Source organism: Emericellopsis cladophorae, assembly GCF_022114955.1.
Source record: "Emericellopsis cladophorae strain MUM 19.33 chromosome Unknown NODE_7_length_695568_cov_118_814649, whole genome shotgun sequence".
NCBI lineage: Eukaryota > Fungi > Ascomycota > Sordariomycetes > Hypocreales > Bionectriaceae > Emericellopsis > Emericellopsis cladophorae.
The window spans coordinates 71,693-94,418 of NW_026250932.1; the positions used below are offsets into that span (position 1 = coordinate 71,693).

General features: G+C 53.4%; 7 protein-coding genes across 7 annotated transcripts; 2 read left to right on the plus strand and 5 right to left on the minus strand.

The window, feature by feature from the left end:
- Window positions 1-187: 187 nt before the first annotated feature.
- J7T54_005502 (Centrin-like protein) lies at window positions 188-661 on the plus strand (the record flags this gene model as incomplete). The annotated part of the gene is made up of 1 exon (XM_051503927.1): window positions 188-661. The coding sequence occupies one exon, from the start codon at window positions 188-190 to the stop codon at window positions 659-661; it is 474 nt and encodes a 157-aa protein (XP_051364329.1).
- Window positions 662-1,375: 714 nt separating this feature from the next.
- Window positions 1,376-3,285, minus strand: J7T54_005503 (epsin; the record flags this gene model as incomplete). Its single annotated transcript, XM_051503928.1, has 4 exons — window positions 1,376-2,769; window positions 2,819-3,039; window positions 3,088-3,157; window positions 3,213-3,285. The coding sequence occupies 4 exons, from the start codon at window positions 3,283-3,285 to the stop codon at window positions 1,376-1,378; spliced, it is 1,758 nt and encodes a 585-aa protein (XP_051364330.1).
- Window positions 3,286-4,378: 1,093 nt separating this feature from the next.
- On the minus strand, window positions 4,379-7,757 carry J7T54_005504 (uncharacterized protein; the record flags this gene model as incomplete). Its single annotated transcript, XM_051503929.1, has 5 exons — window positions 4,379-4,611; window positions 4,945-5,260; window positions 5,534-6,906; window positions 6,968-7,015; window positions 7,064-7,757. The coding sequence occupies 5 exons, from the start codon at window positions 7,755-7,757 to the stop codon at window positions 4,379-4,381; spliced, it is 2,664 nt and encodes an 887-aa protein (XP_051364331.1).
- A 2,932-nt stretch (window positions 7,758-10,689) lies between these two features.
- J7T54_005505 (uncharacterized protein) lies at window positions 10,690-11,854 on the plus strand (the record flags this gene model as incomplete). The annotated part of the gene is made up of 4 exons (XM_051503931.1): window positions 10,690-10,692; window positions 10,971-11,045; window positions 11,095-11,604; window positions 11,654-11,854. 4 exons carry the CDS (start codon window positions 10,690-10,692, stop codon window positions 11,852-11,854), a joined length of 789 nt encoding a protein of 262 aa, XP_051364332.1.
- A 378-nt stretch (window positions 11,855-12,232) lies between these two features.
- Window positions 12,233-12,901, minus strand: J7T54_005506 (nuclear transport factor 2; the record flags this gene model as incomplete). Its single annotated transcript, XM_051503932.1, has 6 exons — window positions 12,233-12,340; window positions 12,393-12,494; window positions 12,549-12,620; window positions 12,694-12,758; window positions 12,816-12,833; window positions 12,892-12,901. 6 exons carry the CDS (start codon window positions 12,899-12,901, stop codon window positions 12,233-12,235), a joined length of 375 nt encoding a protein of 124 aa, XP_051364333.1.
- A 1,457-nt stretch (window positions 12,902-14,358) lies between these two features.
- Window positions 14,359-16,211, minus strand: J7T54_005507 (uncharacterized protein; the record flags this gene model as incomplete). The annotated part of the gene is made up of 3 exons (XM_051503933.1): window positions 14,359-14,709; window positions 14,758-15,116; window positions 15,176-16,211. The coding sequence occupies 3 exons, from the start codon at window positions 16,209-16,211 to the stop codon at window positions 14,359-14,361; spliced, it is 1,746 nt and encodes a 581-aa protein (XP_051364334.1).
- Window positions 16,212-17,167: 956 nt separating this feature from the next.
- J7T54_005508 (uncharacterized protein) lies at window positions 17,168-22,141 on the minus strand (the record flags this gene model as incomplete). Its single annotated transcript, XM_051503934.1, has 10 exons — window positions 17,168-18,122; window positions 18,180-18,321; window positions 19,107-19,199; window positions 19,253-19,507; window positions 19,583-20,585; window positions 20,645-20,848; window positions 21,057-21,545; window positions 21,598-21,884; window positions 21,934-22,038; window positions 22,099-22,141. 10 exons carry the CDS (start codon window positions 22,139-22,141, stop codon window positions 17,168-17,170), a joined length of 3,576 nt encoding a protein of 1,191 aa, XP_051364335.1.
- Window positions 22,142-22,726: the final 585 nt, after the last annotated feature.

Consider the following 22,726-nt stretch of genomic DNA (forward strand, 5'->3'; position numbering starts at 1 on the left):
TTTACACAGGATGAACTCACACACAACGCCGCGGGGATTCCCGATACGGTCCATGGCGGCTCCATCGTCGCATATACCGAAGCAAACATCCGGCATCCCGCAGTCAAACAACGATGATTACAACACAATACCTGAAGAGGACCGCGAGCACATAGATGAAGTGGTATGAGCCTTGATCGCCAATTGTATGAGCAAGCCAGCTGACGGCTTCCAGTTTGAGCTCATGGATCTCAAAAAAAAGGGCTGGCTGAATAGCTATGAGTTCCGGCACTCACTCTCCGCCCTGGGCTTCGACTTGTCCAAACCGGAATATTACCAACAACTAGAAACGCATGGGCATCCGCCCCAAGACTGGGCGGAACCACACAACTGTCCTGTCAACCGACTGCTCGTTTATCTCGACCAGTTTCGCTTATGTGCCGCCAGGCTGATTGCAATGAGGGATCCACGCGACGAGGCGACCAAGGTCTTCGGGATGTTTGATTATGACGGCGATGGTGTCATCTCGTTCGACGATATGCGCCACCTCGCGCAGGATATCAAGGACGAGAGAACAATGACAGACGAAGAGATACAAACCATGATTGATCACTTGGACCATGACGGCAAGGGGGGCGTCAACTTGGAGGAGTTTATACAGATGATGGAGGAGGCAGGCTGATATCGTCTTGGCCTGTTTCAGCTCGTGAGGGGTCACGGGACGGACTATATGTGTTGTAATGCGAATCGTAAGGTGAAAATCATGTAGCGTGAGCGATGCTATCCAGGCAATCAACAGTTAGCCTCATTTGACTTCCATGCTTGTCGCTCAAGGCGGGATAGGCTACCGTACCCATCTCAGTGTTCACTCATCAAAGCTGTGGCCATCAAGGCGCCATGTGGAGGATAATAAGGTCAGTGTTGTGCTAAAAAATACCAAGGCTAGGCGGCGCCAAAGCAGCGCTGCTGAGGTTTCTCCTTTGAACTCATTGACGTACCTTGCTTCGACACTGGGGAACATTCGATCTACGTATACGCCCATCAACACACCCATCAGCTTCACAACAAAGGTATGAAAGCGCCCATGACTGCTACCCCATGCATCAATTGTGGAATGTAAATCTAAGTCTGGGGTTCTGAGAACGCGCTATCTACCTCAGGGCCAATGTCCGCCCGCCCCATGTAACCAGTATCCGACAAAGATAACCACACTTTAGCCTCCCATAGCGGTACTGATATCAGACGAAAAGAGCAAGCGTGAGAAGGCAGGGTGTCAAATGAATCAAAAGGGTTCCGCCTAGAATTGGGAATTGGAAATTCGGTTCAGAACGAGGGCTAGAAGTAAAATGTTAAAACCCACGAAGCCCCGAAACGCCACTGCATTTGCCGCGCCTGTTTAAAATTGAATGAGGTCCTGGTTCTGCTGCTGTCCAGGCTGCTGTTGCTGGCCAAAGGGGTTGTTAGTCCCTTGGCCATTCATGCCAGCGGGAAGTGCGGGCATAGGGGGGTGAGGCTGGTTGCCGTAGCTGACAGACGGCATGCCAGTGAACTGCTGTCGCAAGAAAGGGTTGTTGCCGGTCTGCTCTGCTTGAAGGCGATTGATGCCAGAGCCTGCACTGTTGACAAAGGTTCCGGGGGCGGTGTGCTGTGCCGGAATGCGCATCTGTCCAGTGTTTCCGTATGTGTCCATTCCGTCGCCTGTAGCGAGCAGAGAGTTGAGCTTTGACTCGTGCTCATTGAGCTCCTTCTGCTGCGGATTGTTGAATTGGGGCTGCTGCTGCTGGCCAAAGGAGGGCTGTTGTTGGAGCTGAGGTTGCTGGCCAAATGAGCTCTGTGGTTGCAGTTGTCCAGGCTGGGATTGGAAAGACGCCAGAGTCTTCTGCTCTGGCACAGCTCCCAGACTATTTATGGTCGGCTGAGCGGAAGATGGCCGGTTGAATTGCGCGAACGGGTTATTAGAACCAGTTGGTGTCGGCTTCATGGCCGCGGCGTGGTCGTTACTATTATTTGTCGCCCATGGATTGTTCGTGCCTGCTGAGGGCCCAGTTCCATCAACAGGAGACTGGAGCATTGTCGGCTGCTGCTGGAGTGCCTGTGGCTGCTGGCCGTAGGGATTGTACCCGGTAGGCTGGGGCTGGAAGCCCTGCTGCTGCTGGCCATAAGGGTTCGCGCCAGTAGGTTGAGTGCCGAATGGAGTACTGAATGTATTCTGGAAGCCTGTAGCCTGAGGTTGTTGATAGCCCGTATAAGCGTTGGACATAAAACCAGTTGGTTGAGTCTGCATCTGGTTCTGGCTTTGGTTCTGGTCTACCGGGTTCGCGAACCAATCAACTTGGTTTCCCTGTTGGTAACCCTCGTTGAATCCAGTATAACTTGGCTGGGCAGCCTGGGCTGGCGAGTCGTCAAACAAGGAGGCTGCATTGCTTGCCTCAAGCTCTCGGCGGCGATGCTCCTCCTCTTCCTTGCTCAGCTTGATAGCTTTGGCCAGATCGTCATCAACGTCGCCCACCTGAGTGCGACCTTCTCTCTTCTTGCGATCTTCTTCTTCCTGGTATTTGCTCGCCTCGAGCGCAAGCTTGTACTCTGCGTCTTCCTCTTCGTTGTTCGGTCTCCTCTCACGCTGACCGCGGCGATCGCGGCTTGGGCCTGAGGCGGTATCTTCCATGCCTGCAGGGGGGAATTCTTCGAGTCCAGTGACGCGTGACTTCCATGATTTTCGGTCACTTCTCTCCGCACGTAGGCGCTCCTCGTCGAGGATTAAAGAAGTGATTTCCTTGGCGGCAATGCGGACTGCTCAAAGTCAGAGGGTGACCTGAAATGCGAGGGTGGCGGCTCTTACCATTCTGGCCAACATCGCGACCCTCCTCGTCCACGTACTGGAACTCGCGTAGGGTTTTGATGATGTAGATGCTTTGGCGAGCCCAGCTCACTACCAATTCCGATCCCTCATGCAAACAGTAATCGAGCACCTTTAGAGCTTTCAGGACGTGTCGCCAGTTCTTGCCCTTGTCGTTCAGGCGCTTATCGAGCATATCCATGATATCGTAGAAATCGCTAGATCTGGATCGCTTGTCAGCCTGTTTCGCAACAAAAATGTAGCTCACTCACGTGTTGAAAGTCATCTGAGCGATCTCGCTCATTTGCGTGCCTGTCGGACCCCATGGATCATTGCTCGTCGCTGCAACATCTTGTCAGCCGCGGATGCCACTTGCGTGCGATCCTAGTCTGTCTACCTTCTCGGACCTTGATCTGAGTGCTGGAATAGCCCTTTGTGACATTCCTAACGCTCCTCATTACCCGCGACATGATGGCGGCTGGTTCTCCAACTGTCAAAGTCCCGGCTACAGTTGGCAACTATTTGCGCGACGATGCGCTTAGGTGTGATTGAGCAATGTAGGATATTGGAATTCGGCCGATGCGCCAGCCAAGTCGAAATGTGACGTAGTCGCTTGCGTGGATTATGCGGCAGTGAACTGTGGTTTAGGACGCTGCCTCACTTCGTAGACCGGGTAGTTTCGGCTGCCGATTGAGTCGTAGACCGTGCAGGCGGCGTAGAAAATGGCCTCAAGAATCGATTACTCGAGGCGACCACTCTGGCGAAGTCGTCCACTCGTGGGTGCAGGCGTTGGTTGTCAGGATACGCAGAGAGTGTGTTGGTTGGTGGGCAGTGTGCACCGATACAGCACTTCTACTTGCGCGGTCAGTACCTAATAGATCCGGTGTCTGAGAAAAACAGCCAGAATTTCGCAAGTCTGGAGGGGGTGAGTGTGAAGCTTGGTCGGGATCATGCCAGCCATGGGGACGGACGGAGTGACCAACTCCAGTCCATGTCAGGCTCATGCGCAAGTGGAGACAATGGCGGCGGCGAGTGGCTGGGTGGGGCTCTCACCTTGCGGTGCGTACCAAGAAGCGATGACATGTCCCAGGAGGCGCAGTTACCACGTACTTACGTAGTTGTTAACTTAAGTTAACTAGAGCAATTGAATACTGACTACCCTACGTCGTGCCAAACTGGCGCCTCGAGATGGCAGCTTGCAGACGGGTATCAGACTAGATATCAGGGTACAATGCTTGTTCAGTAGCAAGTGTAAAGATAAGGCTAAGCTTGTTGCGGTAGCTGGTCGTTGAAGAAAGCGCGGCTGCGCCAGCGTCCTGGTTTTTGATCCTCCCATGTGTCATGTTTGGTGATGTGAAACTATTCCAGCGATTGAAGCTTCCGCGACGTAAAAGCCTCGCCATGTGACAGCGACAGAACTGTCTTGAAGAGTAAAGCATTATCTATGTTGACATCCTAGATACAAGATAGAGCTCCCCGCCCCCGGTCGATTCGAGGGTCATCTTGATAGCCCCAAAGCCCCAAACTGCCTACCCGTTTCCCGTAAACCATACGTACATGTCATTATACATCCTCGCCCTCGGCGTCAACATCCTCGCCAGCTTCACCTACACCATTGGGCCCTCCCAGTGCTGCAGATGTTCCATCAGGAATGTCGCTCTGGACCACGGCCAAGTCAACTTTGGCTTGTGTAGAGCCCGCTGATTTGGCTCCAGCCTTGTCCACCATCAAGATACCCGATTCGCCAACCACGGCTGATCCGTTGGCAACTTTCTCGCGCCAGCCTGGCGGGAACCCTGGACCACTGGCAGCATTGCCGTAATCAGCTTTCTTAGTCCCCTTGGGCCAACGTCCTGGCCCACGCCCAGTCCCACCGGATTTGCGTTTCGCCGAGGATGCTTTAGGCCGTGGCGCAGAAGGACGGCGTGCGCTACCTCCAGAACGTCTTGGCTTGGGCCGCGATAGACTGCTGATACTGCGCGGCACAGGAGGCCGGCCCGGTTGTTTATTACGTTCTCCCCTTCGTCCTCCAACAGGGACCGGGAAGATCTCGAAGCGGCTCGCCGGGATACTCCTGTATGCAAGGTCCCAATGCTCCGCCACGTCCACTCTTTTACCAGTGCTGTTACTTGCTCCTGGTTGACTATCCTCCTTGTTATCCCCGGCCTCGTGAGAACCGACCTGCTCAAGCTCCGACTGAGCTTCGATTTGAAGCTGGGAGGAAGGGTCGTCTTGCTCAGCAACACTCTCCGTTGGCTCTGCTGCATCGTGTTGTGGAAGCACTCGAATGTCATCGACCATAGGCCGAGTGATGGCCGAAATACCGCCCGGACCTTCGTCAACCTTGGCTTGGTCGTCTTCTCTAGGCGCCACAGTACTAATGGGACCCAGGTCGAAATTGGCGATGTTGTTCTTGCCCATGACGTAGGGCGTCCACGCCAGAGCCTGCGGCTTTAGCTTGACATGTCCTTTAGCTTCCCATTTCGAAACATATTCTCGGCAAAAGTCCATGTCGATGCGGAACGCGTATACTTTGGTTTGAGGATCTCGTACCAGAGCTCGAAGACCTTCGAGAGCAGCTACGACGTCATCTGGAGTCATTGCAGTGTCGTCTGAAATCTGCTTAACACTCAACCCGTCTTTCACATGTGCGCCTTCCCGCATTGCATCGAGAAAGTATCGACAAAGCACTATACGCCAGTAGCTGCGGTAAGACACCAATCCAAGATCCGATAGTGGCTTTTCCGGCGATCCTGTCTTCTCCTCCGCCTTGGTGAGCAAGTAGGAGAAGTCAATCAGCAAATTCCCGTACCCCTTTCGTTGGTGGATCGGTAGCGTAAGAATGCATGACACATTGTTCAGGCTGCTTGGTCTTTTCTCTTTAGAGAAATAGCCAACAAAATGATACCCAGTCTCGTCGTATTCGCATAAGACGTAAAAAAGGAACGGTTCCACGTCGTAGTAGAGAGTCTTTGATCCGAGGAAGAGCTTCGCCAGCAGACAGAGGTTCTGGCAATATATAGGGTTCTTTCGTCCATCTACCTCAAAGAAGGAAATGGAGCCGTGTCTGTAAATCTCGTCGCCCGGAGGATGCTTGGCGGCACACTTGAGCTTGTGCCGCCAAGCAACGTAATCCGAGTTCATGTACTTGAGGCAGAACTCGCAAATGTAGAGCACGCGATGTTTGCTGTACTCGTATGGGTAGGGGGCCGCGTACCAGGTGTCGATTTCCCATCCTCCGAATTCGATGCACTCAATTTTGCTGCCGTTGTCCGACTTCTTGCCTTTACGGCTAGTCATCTCTGGGGCTCCCTGCAAAGCTTTCTCCTGCCATTGGACATCTGCTTTTCTCATTGCTTCTCTGAAACGTTCTCGGTCGTCTTCGGCGGGCAAAGTCTTCGTCGTGTCCGCTTCGGCCTCATCTAAAATTCCGCCGTAAGGTTTGCCTTTGCCATCGTCACCATCCCGGTCAAGCAACGAATACCAGGGCTGACTGTAGGCATCCGCAGTGAAGGGAGTTTCAATGGTAGCCGCATTGGCTTGTGTCGCGCTGGCGACAATGGATGTAGGCCGTGTGGATCTGGGCTGTCCAGCTGATGACTTTTTGTCCCGCTTCCTCCTCGACAACACGTCTTTGAGAGGGCCAGATCTAACGTGGAGCCTGACGACCAAAGAATTGCGAGTTCTCTTCTCGATTGAGGCTGGAGGTGGCTTGTTGATTTTGAGACGCAGTGTTCGAACGGAGCGTGCCGCGCCTTCAGTGGATTGCCCGTCATCGTCAGCATCGTCATCGTTTTCGTTGTCGGCCATCGAGACACCTCGCCGCCTTTTTCTCAGAGACACCCCAGTATCCTCCGATTCTGCGAGGGAAGTCTTTCTTTTCCGCAGAGACCGCTGCCTACCCATAGACGTTCCATTAGGCGTGAGACTACCAGAATCCATTTGCGCCTGAATACCGGGAAGCGCATCATCAGATAGTGCCCCGAGTTCACGCCGTTGTGAATCCGCCTCGTCATGCGAGACTCCGCTGTCGCTATTTATCTCATGGTCGGCCTCTGGCTCTTCGAAACACTCTGGGCATCTCCAGCGAGCTACATCTGCAAGGTTTTAGTGTCGCTCACGGAATCGATCAGAGGGCACAGATGCACTTACCATTGTACTCACTCAGAGCTGCTGCATCTCTGGCGCATTGTTGATGCGCTAAAATTGTTAGCATACATGGACGTGACAAGCATCACTTGGACGTACCATGCTCTCCGCAGTTTTGGCACGACAAGTACGGATCAAAATCCTCGCTGGGATCATTCTCTTCGTCTTGCTTGCAGAAAACACATGCATTGCTTGCTACACCGGTGTCGGATTCATCATCCTCGATTTCTCCTTGGGCATCTTCCCATGGGAGTTCGTCATCTGAATCTTCGTCATCGTCGACCGATTCTGCGTCGACGCCGGCTTGCTCGGCAGCATCGCTGTCTGTTTCCATGTCGGCGTCTGACATCTGTGCATGAGCTCGAGCGGCGCGGAGTTTCGAAGCAGTGTCCTCTGTATTGCCATCCTCTCCACCTGCGTATTCGTCCTCGACCTCGTCCTCTTCTAATTCGTCCAACTCGGATAGTGATCGATCTCGCGCTGTCAATGTGGGGCCATGCGGCTGCTGCTGAAGCACTTCGTAGTCATCCTCGCCTTCAGCGTCCTCCTCTCCAGATGCATCTCTTTCACCCTCGAGGTCCTCTTCAACCTCCTCCCCAGAGGCATCCTGGTCAGCCTCGAAACTCTCAATTCGTCCACCACTTCTTGTTAGCCGGCCATGAGCAATCGCTATGTCGGAGTTGCTGTGGTGGGATGCTTCGTTCAAATTCGCCGGGCTCTGATCCCATTCCTGGGTTTGTGAACGTAGTACGCTCTGCTGCAGCTCCTCCTCCATAGCCTGAGCGCTACTCATGGTTGCGCGGGTCACCATAATTTCACTTCAGTTCCGTTGCTGGGTTTTCCGACATGTTCCGGAGCGATGATGGCAGACGCAAGCTGAATCAGTCCTCCTATCGTTGCACGACGAGCATGCTGAAGGCGTGTACAGAGCACCGGCGTTCGATCGTGTCGCTCACGCTTTCGGAATGAAATTGTGAGTAATAGGGATCAAGGTATGTTCGGTCAATAATGTGTAGTGGATGATAAAGCCAAGTCTACCGAGCCTTTAACTCTTGTCGTCGCGTCTCGCGAACCCCCGTCGCGCCTGCCTCCCAACTCCTAGGCTAGGGTGTCGAGCAGCAGTCGCGAAACGCTGCACAGTGTGCGCCGAACAGTGCAGAGGGTCGGAACACCGAGTTCTGCATGAGCAGCACAGTGTGTGTCGTTAGCTCACACATGACTGGTCACGGCAGCAAGCCTGCCGCTACCGCGCATGCCACTTGTTGGCTCGTTCCTGCCTGAGGCACCACGTGACAGCAGCTTTGTCTCCAATCAGCCTACGTAGAGCAACAACATTAATCGACGACCGATTGACAAACTTCCGAATTCGCTGTTCGGAACAGCACAACCCTAGGCGGTACCTGAAGTGATCAGCGAACGATTTTTCAATAACTCGACATCCGCTTGAGCGGCGCGCAGCAACAATGCCTGTTCCCTTCGAGACTCTCCTGCCCTATGGCATCATGATAGCTGTAGGTTTCATGACACAACCTGCATAGAGAAGCGGTCGGACGCCCAGGGCTGACACGCTTTAGATGTTCGGCATCACTGGTACCGGAATGGCCGCCTTGAAATCATGGCAGAACGAGGGCAAGAACCCAAGATATGACTTGGACCAGTGGGATAAGGTACGTGGACCAAGCTCTGCGCCGACTGTGGAACCGAGACTGACGACATTATAGCAAAGTACGGAACGCCTGCTTACGCACACACGACTAGGACTACGGACTGACCAATGCGTTAGTGATGACACGCGATGCACGAATCACAGGGACATTCCGAGGCCAATCAGGGTTAGCACAAGCGCCTCCAGGATTCGAGCTCAACAACGCATGGAAGGTTTGTTATGAACGTTTTAGTCGATTATCAAGACACTGACCCGCGAAAGATGGAAAAGCGTATAATCTAAGGCTAGAGAAACCGGGAAACAGCCTTGGTATATCAACCCAGCTAAGGATGGTTGGTTGGATGCCCAAGCGTCAATCACAAGATTTCTTTTTTCGATATGCGAGCCAACTAAGAAGATTCAAGCAATCCGGAAAGGTTGTTCCAACGAAATTCTCGTGTTATATTGCTATGTCAGCTCTGTTTTTGTTGAGGCCATCAAGGAGCATACAAGCCTGGCATATTGACTGACTTGACATGTAGCCACACTTGTTACACTGGCCCAACTTCTGCAGTGGTGTTCCGAGACCCTCCTTCCGATGCGTGCGAAGTGGCAATTCTACAGTGTCTGGTACAGTTGCATCGCTTTTAGCGAACACGTCGGTTTCCAGGCTTGCATGATTGCTCTGCGTCTTCAGTGATGCTTCCATCTCCGCAAGTTCATTACCAGACGACCGTCCGTTGGCTGAACCGCAACCCCCCATGGACTCGCCCTCGTCACAGGCACATGAGCTTTGATCTTTGTCTGGCGTTAGCCGAGCCATGTCCTCGCCACTGCGGACAATGTCCAAGATGGCACTGGGTCGGACTTTCTCGAGAGTTTTGATCAAACTCCGTGCTGTGCCTCGAAAAGCCTCCGGACTGTATATGCACTCGGTACTGAAATAATCCAGCTTTTTGTGGTGGGCGTAGAGAACGATCTCCTTCTCGTACGCATACTTCAGGGGCTTGCTTCGCTTGACTTCGCTGGCTGCGTGTCCGGTCACAATGCTCGTGCTTCTTGATAGACGCGGTAAGTCGCCACGCAGAAGATTCATCAGAACAGTTTCCGCAATGTCATCTGCGTTGTGACCCGTCACCACATGCTTGATCTTCAACATTTTGGCCCCTCGATCCAGTGCCTGCCTTCGAAATACTCCGCAGTACGTGCAGTTCCCCTTCTTCCCGACTGTTTCAACAACTTGATCCATGGTCCAGCCATAGAGTTCGTCGTAGCCAACAATCTTGAGATCCATCTCGTATTGCGATGCATTCCGTTTCACTGTTTCCAGTGAGTCGTCGCGGTACCCCTTGATACCTTCGTCCACACTTAAGAGACCCAAGTCTAGACCGTAATCATGTCTTTCGTTGAGCGTCTTAAGCACTGAAGCGAGCACCGTGGAATCTTTGCCTCCAGATGCACCAATGGCAATTCTTTCGCCTCTTTGGAACAACTTTGAGGATATGATGGTGTGGTGGACCTCATCCTCAAAAACAGCCAGAAAACATTCTTTGCAGACCTTGTGGTGATTTTTGGGTCGCTTCACAACAGCTCTGTTTGTCTGGCAACGAATACAGGTGGTTGGCGGCATCGCGGTTCTGATGTGTGTTGTGTCTAAGTCGTCGACAAACTCAGATCAAGCACTTGACGTCGCTGGCGAAAAGAGCAGGCGTAGACCATAGGCCCCAGTCCAGAACTTGCAGCAGTTGCTGACGGGTTTACTTTGCACAAGTAACGACCGAGTAAAACTTTAGAATATGGAAATGTAGCTGTTCTATACCCCATGGTTGAGGCCAAGGCCTAGCCGTGACTAATTGCAGGGATTTGCAGCCGCCACATGCATTAGCCACTCTTGGGCTGACCAGCCACAGAGGAGTGGGGATGAAGAGAGTCGTGGCGCACCAAGCCCTAATTTCTCATCCACCGTCCGAATATCCGCTGCACGCTTTAACTTTTTGCTTTCCCTCTTCAATTCCGATCACGCCAACCGCATCCTCCCCGATCTTACTCTTCACGCCTGAGTATATCCCCAACCGACAAGATGGTGAGTACCTAGATGCCTCATCTGGGCTCTAATAGCCACAGTTCGACCGAATTCAAGTTGCGCAACCCCGGCGCAATTGATTCTGTCCGCAGTATTGCACTTGTGCGATCTGTGCATATACCGCCCGCTACATGCGTCTGCTTTCACAGCGGACGTGGGTGATGACTTGGCTGGAGACACGACGCAGCGCAGAGATGCCTGCCTCGTGTTCTCGTTAGAGTTCAGAGAAGACTTTTTGGCTTGAATATCTTGCTGATGTCTTCTTTTCTCAATGACAGCCCCCCAAATCTGGCAAAAAGGTCGCCGCCGCCCCGTTCCCCCAGGGCAAGGCCGGTAACAAGAAGGGACCCAAGGTAGGTCCATCCTGGACGTCGCACCCACGGTAGGCACTGACGGTTTCAGAACCCCTTGATCGAGAAGCGTCCCCGCAACTTCGGTATCGGCCAGGACATCCAGCCCAAGCGCAATGTCTCCCGTATGGTGAAGTGGCCCGAGTATGTCCGCCTCCAGCGCCAGAAGAAGATCCTCCAGATGCGCCTGAAGGTCCCCCCGGCTCTTGCGCAGTTCCAGCACGTTCTCGACAAGAACACCGCTGCCCAGGCTTTCAAGCTTCTCAACAAGTACCGCCCCGAGACCAAGCCTGAGAAGAAGGAGCGTCTCCTCAAGGAGGCCACCGCCGTCAAGGAGGGCAAGAAGAAGGAGGATGTTAGCAAGAAGCCCTACACTGTCAAGTACGGTCTCAACCACGTTGTCGGCCTCATCGAGAACAAGAAGGCCTCGCTGGTCCTCATCCCCAACGATGTTGACCCCATCGAGCTTGTCGTCTTCCTGCCTTCCCTGTGCAAGAAGATGGGTGTTCCCTATGCCATTGTCAAGGGCAAGGCCCGTCTCGGCACTGTCGTCCACAAGAAGGTTCGTCGTCTTCACTGCTGTGTATGATTCATCAACTAACTCATCCCAGACTGCCGCCGTTCTGGCCCTTACCGAGGTCCGCTCCGAGGATAAGAGCGAGCTGTCCAAGCTCGTCTCCGCTGTCAAGGATGGCTTCATGGAGAACCACGAGAACGCCCGCCGCCAATGGGGTGGTGGCATCATGGGTGCCAAGGCCCAGATGAAGATCCACAAGAAGCAGAAGGCTCTTGAGGCTGCCACCAAGATCTAAAATGTCTTATACCCGTATAGCATTGGGGTTCAGGGAAATTGGTGTTTGGTTCAGGGCATGAAAAATGATGACTTTCTGCGGCCGATTGGCCTTTTCAAACTCAAGCCATCACAATGGATCTCCTATCTTGATGTCGTCGAATGTCCTATAAAACTTTACGTGAATCCTTTGTATTATATGTCCGAATAACTCCTGACTGAGGTTGGAACGTCGATCGGTGCGCAGACCAGCCTTTCGACATGGTTCACTCGAGCAATGTTTAGGAATGTATTTGACATGGTCAAAGTATGTTGAATCGTCACGTCGCTCATGTTGTCAAAGCTGCAAAATTTCTTTATGAACCACCGACTTCTTTTCCTATGATCCCAAGTCCAACGCTTAGTAGATCAGCTTGAAGATGTCGTTGTAGACAAAGTATTGCTTGTCCGGAGTGGCTGCAAGCTGAAAGGTCTGAGTGTAGTTCATGGGGCGCTCCTCCTCGTCGACCTGTACACGGGGTCAGCAACAGCAACCAGCTGTAGATATTCAGTTCGCGTACCTTGAGGGCACCAGTGACCAGGATGATGACGCTGCCGTCGCCTATGCCGGGCTGGGCATCTAGGGTGGCGATCTCGTGCTTGACCTTCTGGAAAGGAAGACTCTGCACCATGTTAGCAGACTCTTTTCTGTTAATGTTGAGGCTGTCTCGACATACGACAAGCTTTTCAACGATGTTGCCAGCACCGAGAACGGAGGATGACTCGAATGTCAACATGGACTGCTCGCGCTATCGTGGTTGTGAGTTGTTAATCCCGAAAAATGGAGGAACGAGGGGCTAGGTCCCTCTGGGGATGACGAACGTATAGGTTGCCCAGCTGAGTGCGGTCGGAGTCAAAGGTCTCGTAGTAGAACTGTACAAATTGCTCTTTATGTGTCGTCAGCAATCATCTTGTGGTAAAAAACCCGTCTTGTCGCGACATACTCGCAACTTCCTCGAAATCTTAGGCGCGGTTAGCTATGCAGCCAGCTGAGCGGACGTGGGACTTGTGCAAGCTTACTAGCAGCCATTTTGACGAGTTGGTATTATCGTTTGACGTGTGAAGATTGAACGACAGGTTTGGGCTTTGCGCGTCTGCGTGAAGTGCTGGAGATTTAATGTCGCGAAGGTAGGAGATCGCACAAGAGGAGGGGTGCTGCCCATGATCATCAGCGCAGTTCAGAGTTGTGCTGCTGGTGGGGTTGAGGGGCACAGTGCAGCATTGGGCACCAGCAATTCTTTGTACCTTGCCTTAGCATTTGATGACGTGCCTTGCGCATTCCGACCTGGCGACAAGGTACATGTACTTCATCTTTCAGTCCAACCATATTGGGTTCAGCATTTGGCGAAGCACTGGCTCTTGATACAAAAATTGCATGATAGACTTGGCCTTCACCTGATGCTTGCTTGATTGTACCTTCCACCCGTCACGCTTGGAAATGTCAAAAAACAGTGAGAGAAAAGGTTGCGCACCGTGCTCTTATAATTGCATAGACTCCGTACAGCTCCTTTAACGGGTCTTTGGCAGTCCAAGCTTTTACAGCTTAATTTCCTTTAAAACCCGTCAAATGAAAACTCGGCGCCAATCTTCCCATGCGCAACGTCAAACACTCAAGACCAGGTCTCACAAAACTATTCATCTGTCTTTCGAGGGAGGTGCAGTGACACCCTGAGTCGAATTGATCATCCCCAAAAGGTTTGTCCAATTTCCATTCTCTCTCGCCATCGTTTGGTGGCCACCCGTCTACGTGATGATACATTCTTCCATTAAGAACGGCCAACAGAATACATCATGTTGATCCAAAATATATCAAGCTCAACAGTCTGACTGTAGACCGATTACCTTGTCTTTCTTTTCGAACATCGTATTTGGATCTTCGCTAACTCTACAATCAGCAGGACTCTCATCGACACGACATTCGGAACCAGCATCTGCTAACTCTCCTCGTCGATTGATCTCGGCGGTCGTTCGTCCTGCACTGGATAAGGTTTCCCTTGTGTATTATGTCTTTCTGTGAAACCACTCGTGTGCATCATTGTGGACTACTTGCCGACTATGAGCATCCGTAGTATCCCGTGTGTGCTGCTCAATAACTTCCTGTGACATGAAGCGACAGCCATCCTGCGAATGCTGTGTAAGCTACACGTACGTCCCGGGAAGTAAGCTGCACTAGACATGGACGAAGATCATGTTCCATGTGGTAGTCATTTTATGTATATACGTAGACTCTTACGTCCTGGTCCTATATGCGCTGTGGGAGTTGGTTGCCACATTGTTCTAGAACTGGTTCGCTACCCAGCATGCCGCCTCCCCTGGACGCCTTGCTGCCCGTTCCAATGTCATTTGGTGACGCAGCCAGCATAAACCGAAGCTTTCATCGATCTCCACGTGCCAGTGTCACAGAACCCACTTACAACACTACAATGTTATTGCTTGGAGTTCATGATAACCATTTCTCAGCCAACGATTTCATCGTATATTGTCCGTTCACAGCTCCTCCTCCTCGATTTTGGTTGATGTGTCCTTTCCTGATGCAGGAGCAGAGGATGCAGTATCCGGAGCCGGGGTATTGGAGCTCCCCAAAACGGCACCTAGAGCGGCGCTCATGCTCTGCGTTGCGTTGAGCTTCTCGTTGTTGCTCCCCTGGTCCATGCTCAGTCGATGCCTCTTCAATGGACTTCCGATCAAAGTGTCCGGAGGGACGTCACTCTCGGTTTTCAGTCCCGAATTGGCCGTCGTGCTGCCCTCTTGTGATGCGGACGAATCGTTCCACTCTGGTCGCTGGGATGTCTCCGGAGTCGAGTTACCGTCAGGATCGGCGGAGTGCGCCCTCTTTAGCTGGGCCGGGTTAGCATTGGGATTCTTAAGTAGGAGTCTGGTACTTACGCGAATCCGGTTGACGCCTTCCGCCAGTTCGCCTGAAGACTGGGCATCCTCAGGGCCGAGCTTCTTGTCGTCGAACTTGTCGTCGACCTTGTCGTCGGCATCTTCCATCTTGCTCAGCATGTTATCGTCGTCATCTTCTTCCTCGCTGTCTTCCATAGTGACAGCCCCACTGCTCTTTTTACGAGACTTGCGCGCGGTATCAGGTTTGTTGTCTCGAAAAGCCGAAAAGCCCACGGTCCCTCCTGACTTGAGGGGGCCGAGAGTTGAGAAGTCAAGCTGGGCAGACCGCCTCTTGGCGGATCCCGGAGTCGCTTGCGCAGCCTTGGCCGACTGCATGACGCCGATCTTCTGCAATTGTTCTGTTCGACCACTGATTAGCATCGTCCTGTCCCGGGGGTGGATATGTTAGAAGACTTACTTTCACCGCGGTAGAAGAACGTGAAGACAGCGAAAGGCTTGTCCGGTGCATCAATGCCTGTCACAGTCTGTGTGCTGATGGTCTTGGGATCTAGGGTTTTGGGCTTCGCAAAGCTCGTCGTGTGCTCAACGTCTGCGCCCATGTCGTTGCCTTTTGCTCCATCTTCCTCGTCGCCCTCGTGCGCGTCGAATTGGGGTGAGTATTCTCCCTTCTTGACCTCTCCAGATGCAAGAACACGGAACATGGCCACTTTGATTTGGCCGGTAGCCTCTGGAGGCTCGTCATCGTCTGAGGAAAGGGAATCGGATTCGTCATCCACGGCTTCGAGGGGAGTCTTGTCGTCGGCGCCATATCTAAGGGTCTCTCGACGTTTCAATATCCCCTGTCCAAGATCGACACCAGAGTTGCCCTCGAGTCTGGCAGCCTGCCTCCTCGACCGCCTCTCGAACTTCTGCCGGCGCTTCTCCACCTTCTCCGCCGTATCATGACCTTGTAGATCCAGACCATTCAGCCAACGCTCGAGGCCAACCTCGCGGAACAAGAATTCCCGTTCCGCCAAACCGCCGCCCTCGGAATCCGGTACTTGTACCCAGCGACTATTGACCCAAGTCTCCTCACCTGGTCGCAGCAGTGTGGCCACTTCTTCCTTTGGTCGCCCATCGAAGTAGATGTATGCAGCGATCGTTTCGTTTTCCGAGTTTGTCATGGGTATGTAGGGGTTCACGACGCCCTGGTACTTGCCCCTCTCCCCACCAGCTTTGGGCAACATGCCACCAACGAACTGTGGTTTGGGGTTCGGGTTTTCTAGGCTCGCCTTGGGGCTCGAGTACGGAATCGCGAGGCCGGGAGTCAAGAGTGTGATCGAGATGGCGAACTTGGCTGCCTCGGGCTTCTTGTCTTCGCCGGTGAGCTGGGGCTGGGGTACGGGGATGTAGGTGCTTATGCGGGACACGCGCGATTGCTTCTGCATGCCATACTCGGGCAAAGGCGCCGAGTTGGCATGGATGCTCACCGCGATGCCCTTGAAGCAGGGCATTGTGGTAGGCCTATGGGTGCACGGTTCGGCAGCTCGAGAAGCTTGGGGTGTATGGTGGTTGGCGGCGGGACCTGGAGGAGGGCGGCGAGGGGTTGTTCGAAGCAGACGGTATCCGTAATTGTCGATTGGGATCGCGACTGGCCGTGGAATGTCTCGGGGCCCCCAAATCTGGCAAACGTGCAGCCGGGGATCTCGTCAGAATGTTGCGGAAAGAACAGGATTTTCTTGACGTGCTTCAGCTCTGTCTAGCTCGAGTTCCCAGCCATCTCAAACCAGCGGTAAGGTACGGGAGGGCCAATGTAGAACGGCGGGGCCGGCGAGTGGTCCTGGGTCCAAGACTCCAAGCTGCCGCAGCCTGACTCCAGCGGATGGTAAAGTCGTGGGAAACCCCGCGATCACACGCGTCGTCGCGCTTGTCTGTCAGGATGCAACAGATGTACAAACTTGAACAGTTTCTCAGAGACTCGGGTGGAACGTGTGAGCGTGCGCGTGTGTGGTGCTTGCAGTGAGTGTACCAGGTAAGTCAGATTGTCGAGCCTTGTGGATCGGCAGAAGGCGGCTGGGTCCAACAGTCAACTGCAGTGACAGCACAGCATTCCCGTCGTGACCCCAACAAATGAATCATTCACAAGTCCTCTGCTAAATTTCGCGTCAAAAGCGTGCATATTTCCTGCGGCTCCGGCAATGTATCGTTTTGCTGTCCAGTGCTTGCACTGTGGATCTGGAGGCGCGCTGCAAGGAACAATCGGACTCAAAGGCGACTGGCTGACAACCAGAATAACCGAGCTACATTAACTCACATGGTCATGATCTGTGGCAGTCTATCACGTTACTCGAAACATCGCTACTCAATGACAGATCGGGGCGCAGTTCCAATGGTCGTCAAACAACGATTGTGCCCTTACGTGTCACAATGACATAGTCGCATTCTGATCATTCTGCACTCCCATTTTGCTTCATCGCTGTGCGCCTTCACCTTGCCGACTAGCTCGCCTTCGCATCGATGTGCTCCCTGCCTCACTGAAGCTGGTGCCAACTCCAGAGTCTACAAAGGACCTCCTATCATCATCCTCGTCATCTTCATCATCCGCTTCTGCACCCCCGGCCGGGACTTCCGACAAAGGTTGTTCATATGGGTCTTCCGCTTTGACCTCCGGCTCGTACTTGAGGGGACGCTGGCGTCCATACGTGGGAAAGGTATGTGCATGATCTGAAAGGCTGTCCCTTCCGTCAACTTCGGTCTTTTCGAGGGCAGTTGCCTTCTCTCCGTGGGCGAGGGGCTTGTAATCCTCGTCCTTCGACCGGACTCCCAGAGCTGAAGACATGAAGCCCCATGCAATAGTCATAAAGAAGATCTCAGCCGCCCAGAAGGTGACAGTCAACATGATGTACATGGGCAGACGATATTGATGCATGAGCCATCTGAGCCCGCGCAGCTGGGCCGTCAGTGTCAAGGAGACGCTGTAGGTCTGCAGCGTTTGACCCGCTTCAACCTCAACATAGGCCGACAATGGCAAGCCCAGTCTCTTTGAGAATGCCACCCTTTCAGCTAACGGCACCACAATCTCGAGCAGAGAGGAGCTAGGCACGAGCAGGTGCCACATGAAGAAGAGCACGCGCGAGCCCGTTGACACAATAGGGTCGACATATGGGACAAGTGTCGGTCGCCTCGAGCTGTGAAGGATCTTGAGCGGTTCAAAAGTTTCGTGTTCGTCAGCAAACGACCTCGCCGCTTCGTGTAGCAACGGCGATACATCATTGTCGAGCAGGTGTAGCGAGACCATAAAGTTCCCTCGTTCGGTGTTCGGACTCGATCGCGGCATCGACAGCGTTAACGCAACGTCGTATTCTTGGTCCGCCTTCAACGCCGGCGAGGATAGAGAGGTGATGCCATAGGGGTTGATTCCCGAGCTAGTCACTACGGTCAGTCTGGCACCGCAGGGGGGTCTCGGAGAGGACTGGTCCTACCCATATTGTAGGTAGACGGGCCTTGTTAGAGCCAGGTCGGGGACGAAATTCCGGAAGAATAAAGCAGAAGAAACGATTGCGAAAGGCAGTAGCGTAAGTGCGCCAGAGACAAGCAGCGCGAGATTGATGACAGCTCTCTTGGCTGAGTTGGATGTCACAAGGCGCACAGCTTCCTGCAGGGTCTCCTAAATGCCGGTTAATTACCGAGCATGGTGCCTGCGTAGTGGAATAAGGCTATTCACCATCTGGAGAGCAAGTTCGGTCTTGGGCACCAAGATGGCCGTTTGTTTGTCGTCTGTGTTTACTCGTTGAAGACTGACGGGCACCGAAGACGCGGACGTGATGCGACTGCAGGAAGGCATATGAGCCCAGCCCGCTCGCATATGTACGTCATTCCACAGGGTCTGACCAGCAACCATGCCATGCGAGCAAGAAGACCCTGACGTGTAGCAACGAAAGACTTGCGAACATGAAGCTCCATGACCATATATTTTCCATCTCTACTCTCCACACAAATTGTTGTCCCAGGTTAACCATTATCTCCTCTGCAAAATACACATGGAGTGGAGGGTCGCCACGTTGTAGGCGAGGAGGTACTGCGCACCCTATACACATCACCACATTATCAATGGATCTGTCAGTGGGGCCTGGTGCGCCGCTATTTCAGGGAAAGTGAGCTAGAAATCGAGGAGATAGAAATTTGATTTAGATACAGTCTGTCATCTACACACATCGTAACGCTTACCAACGCCACAAGAGCACATTCCGGGCATATACATCCAAGCGCTGAAACCAACCCATATGTACAAGCCCCCTCCACCTCATGTACCAACTCATATACCGATCATGATTAACAAGGATCGACATAGTTGCTTGGGACCAGCCCAATGCGGCCGTTTCCTCCATGCAATTCGGCCTCCCACCAACCGTCGTCTTGGTGGCGCAAGATAGCAAGGTAGTCGCCTTTGTTGAAACCCAATTCCTCTGGAATGGCGGCCTGGTACATGTACATCGCACGAGCTGCAAATATTAGCCAATCTGCTGTGGAGAGGAGAGAAAATCAAATTACGTACCATAGTGGAGGATAGGACGGCCATCAGATGTGTACTGGCGTGCTGGGTCTGCCACGCTCTTGCTGCGCTGGCGCGTGTCGCCATCGTACAAGCCCATCGCGCGGGACTCTGGCCGGCCCGAGCCTCTTCCCCGCTGGGAGCCATAGGCCTGCTCACCCGCCGGTGCGAGTTGGACAGCCATATTACTGCCGCTGTAGCTGCTCTGTGGGCGCTGCTGCTGCTGCTGGGGCTGCTGGTAAGTGTTCCTGCGAGGCGCTGGGGATTCCCCTCTCCCTGTGTCATTGGGAGATGCTTGACGGTAATAGTCTCCCGAGTTACGGCCTGATTCACCTCCATACGTCGAGCCTTGCGACTGGCGGCCCGAGTAGGGCTTCGGGGATGGTGTGTGATACTCGCGGCGTCCGGGGTCATGGCGTTGTGGCTGCGGTGAAGCACTGCGGGTGGGGGCTGGCGAAGCCGCCCGAGGCTTATCGTTGCCCCGAGTAGCTGGCCGGGAACTAGGCGATGCAGAGAAGCCGCCTCTGTCACCTCTGGCAGAGTCGCCATAGACGCTGCGGGCCTGGTTTGTCGCCTTCTTGGTGGCCTCCTTCATCGCCTTGGAGGTGACAGCAGGCGCAGGAACGCCCAACCTGGAGACAGGAGTCTGCTGAGCTGGCTGCTGATATGAAGGCGGAGGATCAGTCCGAGTCGGGGTTGCGGTGTTCCTTCCACCCGCATTTTGAATAGAGCGAGAAGATGATGCCTCAGTCCCTGGCGCTGGTGTGGCGATGCCGTGGTAGTGATCAGCTGACATGCGAACTGAGGATTGCTTCCCTAAAGTAACACCCTTGAGCTCAGCTAGTGCTTGGGCTATGGGATCATCCTCGTCGGCAGCAGGCTTCGACGCGGAGGCCTGCTTTCGCCCAGTTTCCACAGGCAGTACGTTCTGACCTACGCCGAGAGCCACGCTGGCATTTGCATCGATCGGCTCCGGGCTGGGGCCTCTTTCTTGACCATAGCTTCTGGACTGCGCTGTTGAACCGTCGCTGGCGTACATCTGTGGTCGCCGCACGGGGCTTGTAGCGGTCTGAGCGGGTGCCGGGTGCCATGTGTTTCGATTGACAAGCGCAGGAGGGTGCACATCTTTCACGCTTTTGCGGCGGAATGGACTATGGTTTTGGAAGAAGCCACTCTTCTTCTTGAAGATGCGTTTTTCGGGACTGGGTTCCGGCACAGACACAGGCTCCTGTTTGGTGGGCGAAGGTGCTCCGCTGGCTGGGTCATAGCTCGATAGAGAAGTTGGGTTACTATATTCGCTGTTCTCATCGCGGCTAGATGGTCGGTTCGAGGTCAACTGAGAGCTGCGGTCGGACGGAGGCCCAACAGGACCCGTGCGGCACAACATGGTCATACCATCCTGCGGGTATGGATCATGTGGTATTGCTGACACGGGACCATGCTGAGTGGCGTCGTAGCCCCGCTGCACTGGTTCAGGCTGTCGCTGAAGTTGATGTTCCAATGGTCGTGCTGGAGGTTGAGCTTGAGCTTGAACTGGGGCTGGGGCTGGAGGTGGAGGCTGAGCCGTAGCTTGTACGGGCAATCCACGATAGGGATCTTCTAGTTGTGCTGGCACGGCTGCGGGCTGGGCAGCCTGTGGTTGCATTTGCGCTCCCACAACGTTCTCGCGGCTGCTTGGATTGACCGGTTCTCTATGTGCCAATTTGTTCGCAAGTGGAGAGTTCGGGTCGTGGTGCGACTCAAATGTTGACGGCTGAGGCGAGGAACTTCTGAAGGCCGGGTTAATAGTCCGAGAGAATTGAGCTACCTGGTAGTTCTCATCATCCGAACAGTCCGAGACGTTGTCGTTGACGTCGCCGCGACAGAAGTTGATGTACCTGGGCGCATCCGGGATTTCCTGACCTGTGCCCGCTTCCTTGATGAAGCTGACAATGTCCTTCTCGACGTCCATTTTTTCCAATGATAACCGGACCTTCTCGCATGACGCATCGTCACTGACACAGACGGTCGAGGCGATGTTGGCGAAAGTCCACAGGCTACTTTTGGTGAAGTCCAGGCGCTCTTCTTCCAAGTCCTGGAACTTGTCGGCAGCGGCCTTCCACTCGCGATTCCATCTCGCCGTGGTTTCTTCAAGGATCTTGACCGCACTTTCGTATTCTGTATTGGTGCTCGCAACGCTTATTTGTGTCTTTTCGAGTTTGGCCTTGTTGCGGCGCTCTTCCTGCCCCATAACCATATGGCCCTGGGCCAGGTACCCCTTGATCTTGAGGCAGTCCTGTTCGAATCGATCTCGTGTCTGAGGTTATTAGTTTTTGCCAGTAGCCATGCATAGCGAAATGACGCCGTACCTTGTTGACTTGCTGTGTTTGTTGGATTTTCGTCTTAAGCAGCTTCTCAATTGTGTTCTGTACAATTTTGCGGCGCTCTTTCATGCCGCCTGCGAAAGCTGCCAGTGGCTCTTCTAGTTCGCTCTTCATCTGGGCAGCAATACTTTGGTGTTGCTTTCCCATCTGTTCCACCTCTCCACGCAGCGTATCGAGGGATGTTTTCAGCGACCCTGTTTCTTGTGATCCTAGAGCCTTGCGCGTCAAGCTGAGTAGTTTCCTAGCGTACTCTTCTTCGATGGACGCGCGAGCTGCGTCTATGTCAATCGACTTTCATATACGTACAGAGCATATACCCACATGCGTAGAATGACCTTAGTTCGTCACATGTCTGCTTTGCGCCTTGCATACGCTCAAGAAGCGGGCCAACGCCGGCATCATCTTTGCCCCAGAAGTTGTTGGCAACTGGAGGCAGTTAGTTTAACTTGATCTTTTATGAGAGGAAACTACACAGAAAATACTTACAAGACATTGACACGGCCGGAGCCTCAGCCGTTGCTGCAGGCATATCGCCCAAATTGTGATTATCGCAAGTTTGTTCAATTGAAAAAGATTATAACGTCTTTGACGATGATGAATGGCTGTTGAGAGACCTGATGTCCGAGGCAGAATTGGTCGAAATTAATGTTGAGGTTTGTTGTCCATGTCTCCGTTTGGCAGCGTGAGCGGATCAATTGGAGGTGCGTCGAGGGGACATTGTTTGCGTCGGCCTAATTGAGTCGTTGCCCAGCAACGGCTTGGAGCTCCACCATCGTCATCCTTCACGTGACAATGTTCACGGCCGCCCTGCTCCCAAATTTAGGGTGCCTGAACACTTGTGCTGGAGCTGCCGCTAGCTGAGCCGAGCTTTACCCAACAGATGGCCCTCTGCTGAGCTTCGTCTGCTCAACCTACCACCCATGCCTGGCAATCCTACCATCACTTTACTCGCGGCGCACTCTGATACGAACGACGAGAGAGACTTTCTCGACAACATCAAAACGTCCACTGTATCGCGCAACGTATTCTTGCCGTCTTGAACAGAAAGGGCCCCACTCACCTAGACCCACGTAACTGTTGTCACAGTCCTCGCAGTGCCAACCTCACGCATCTG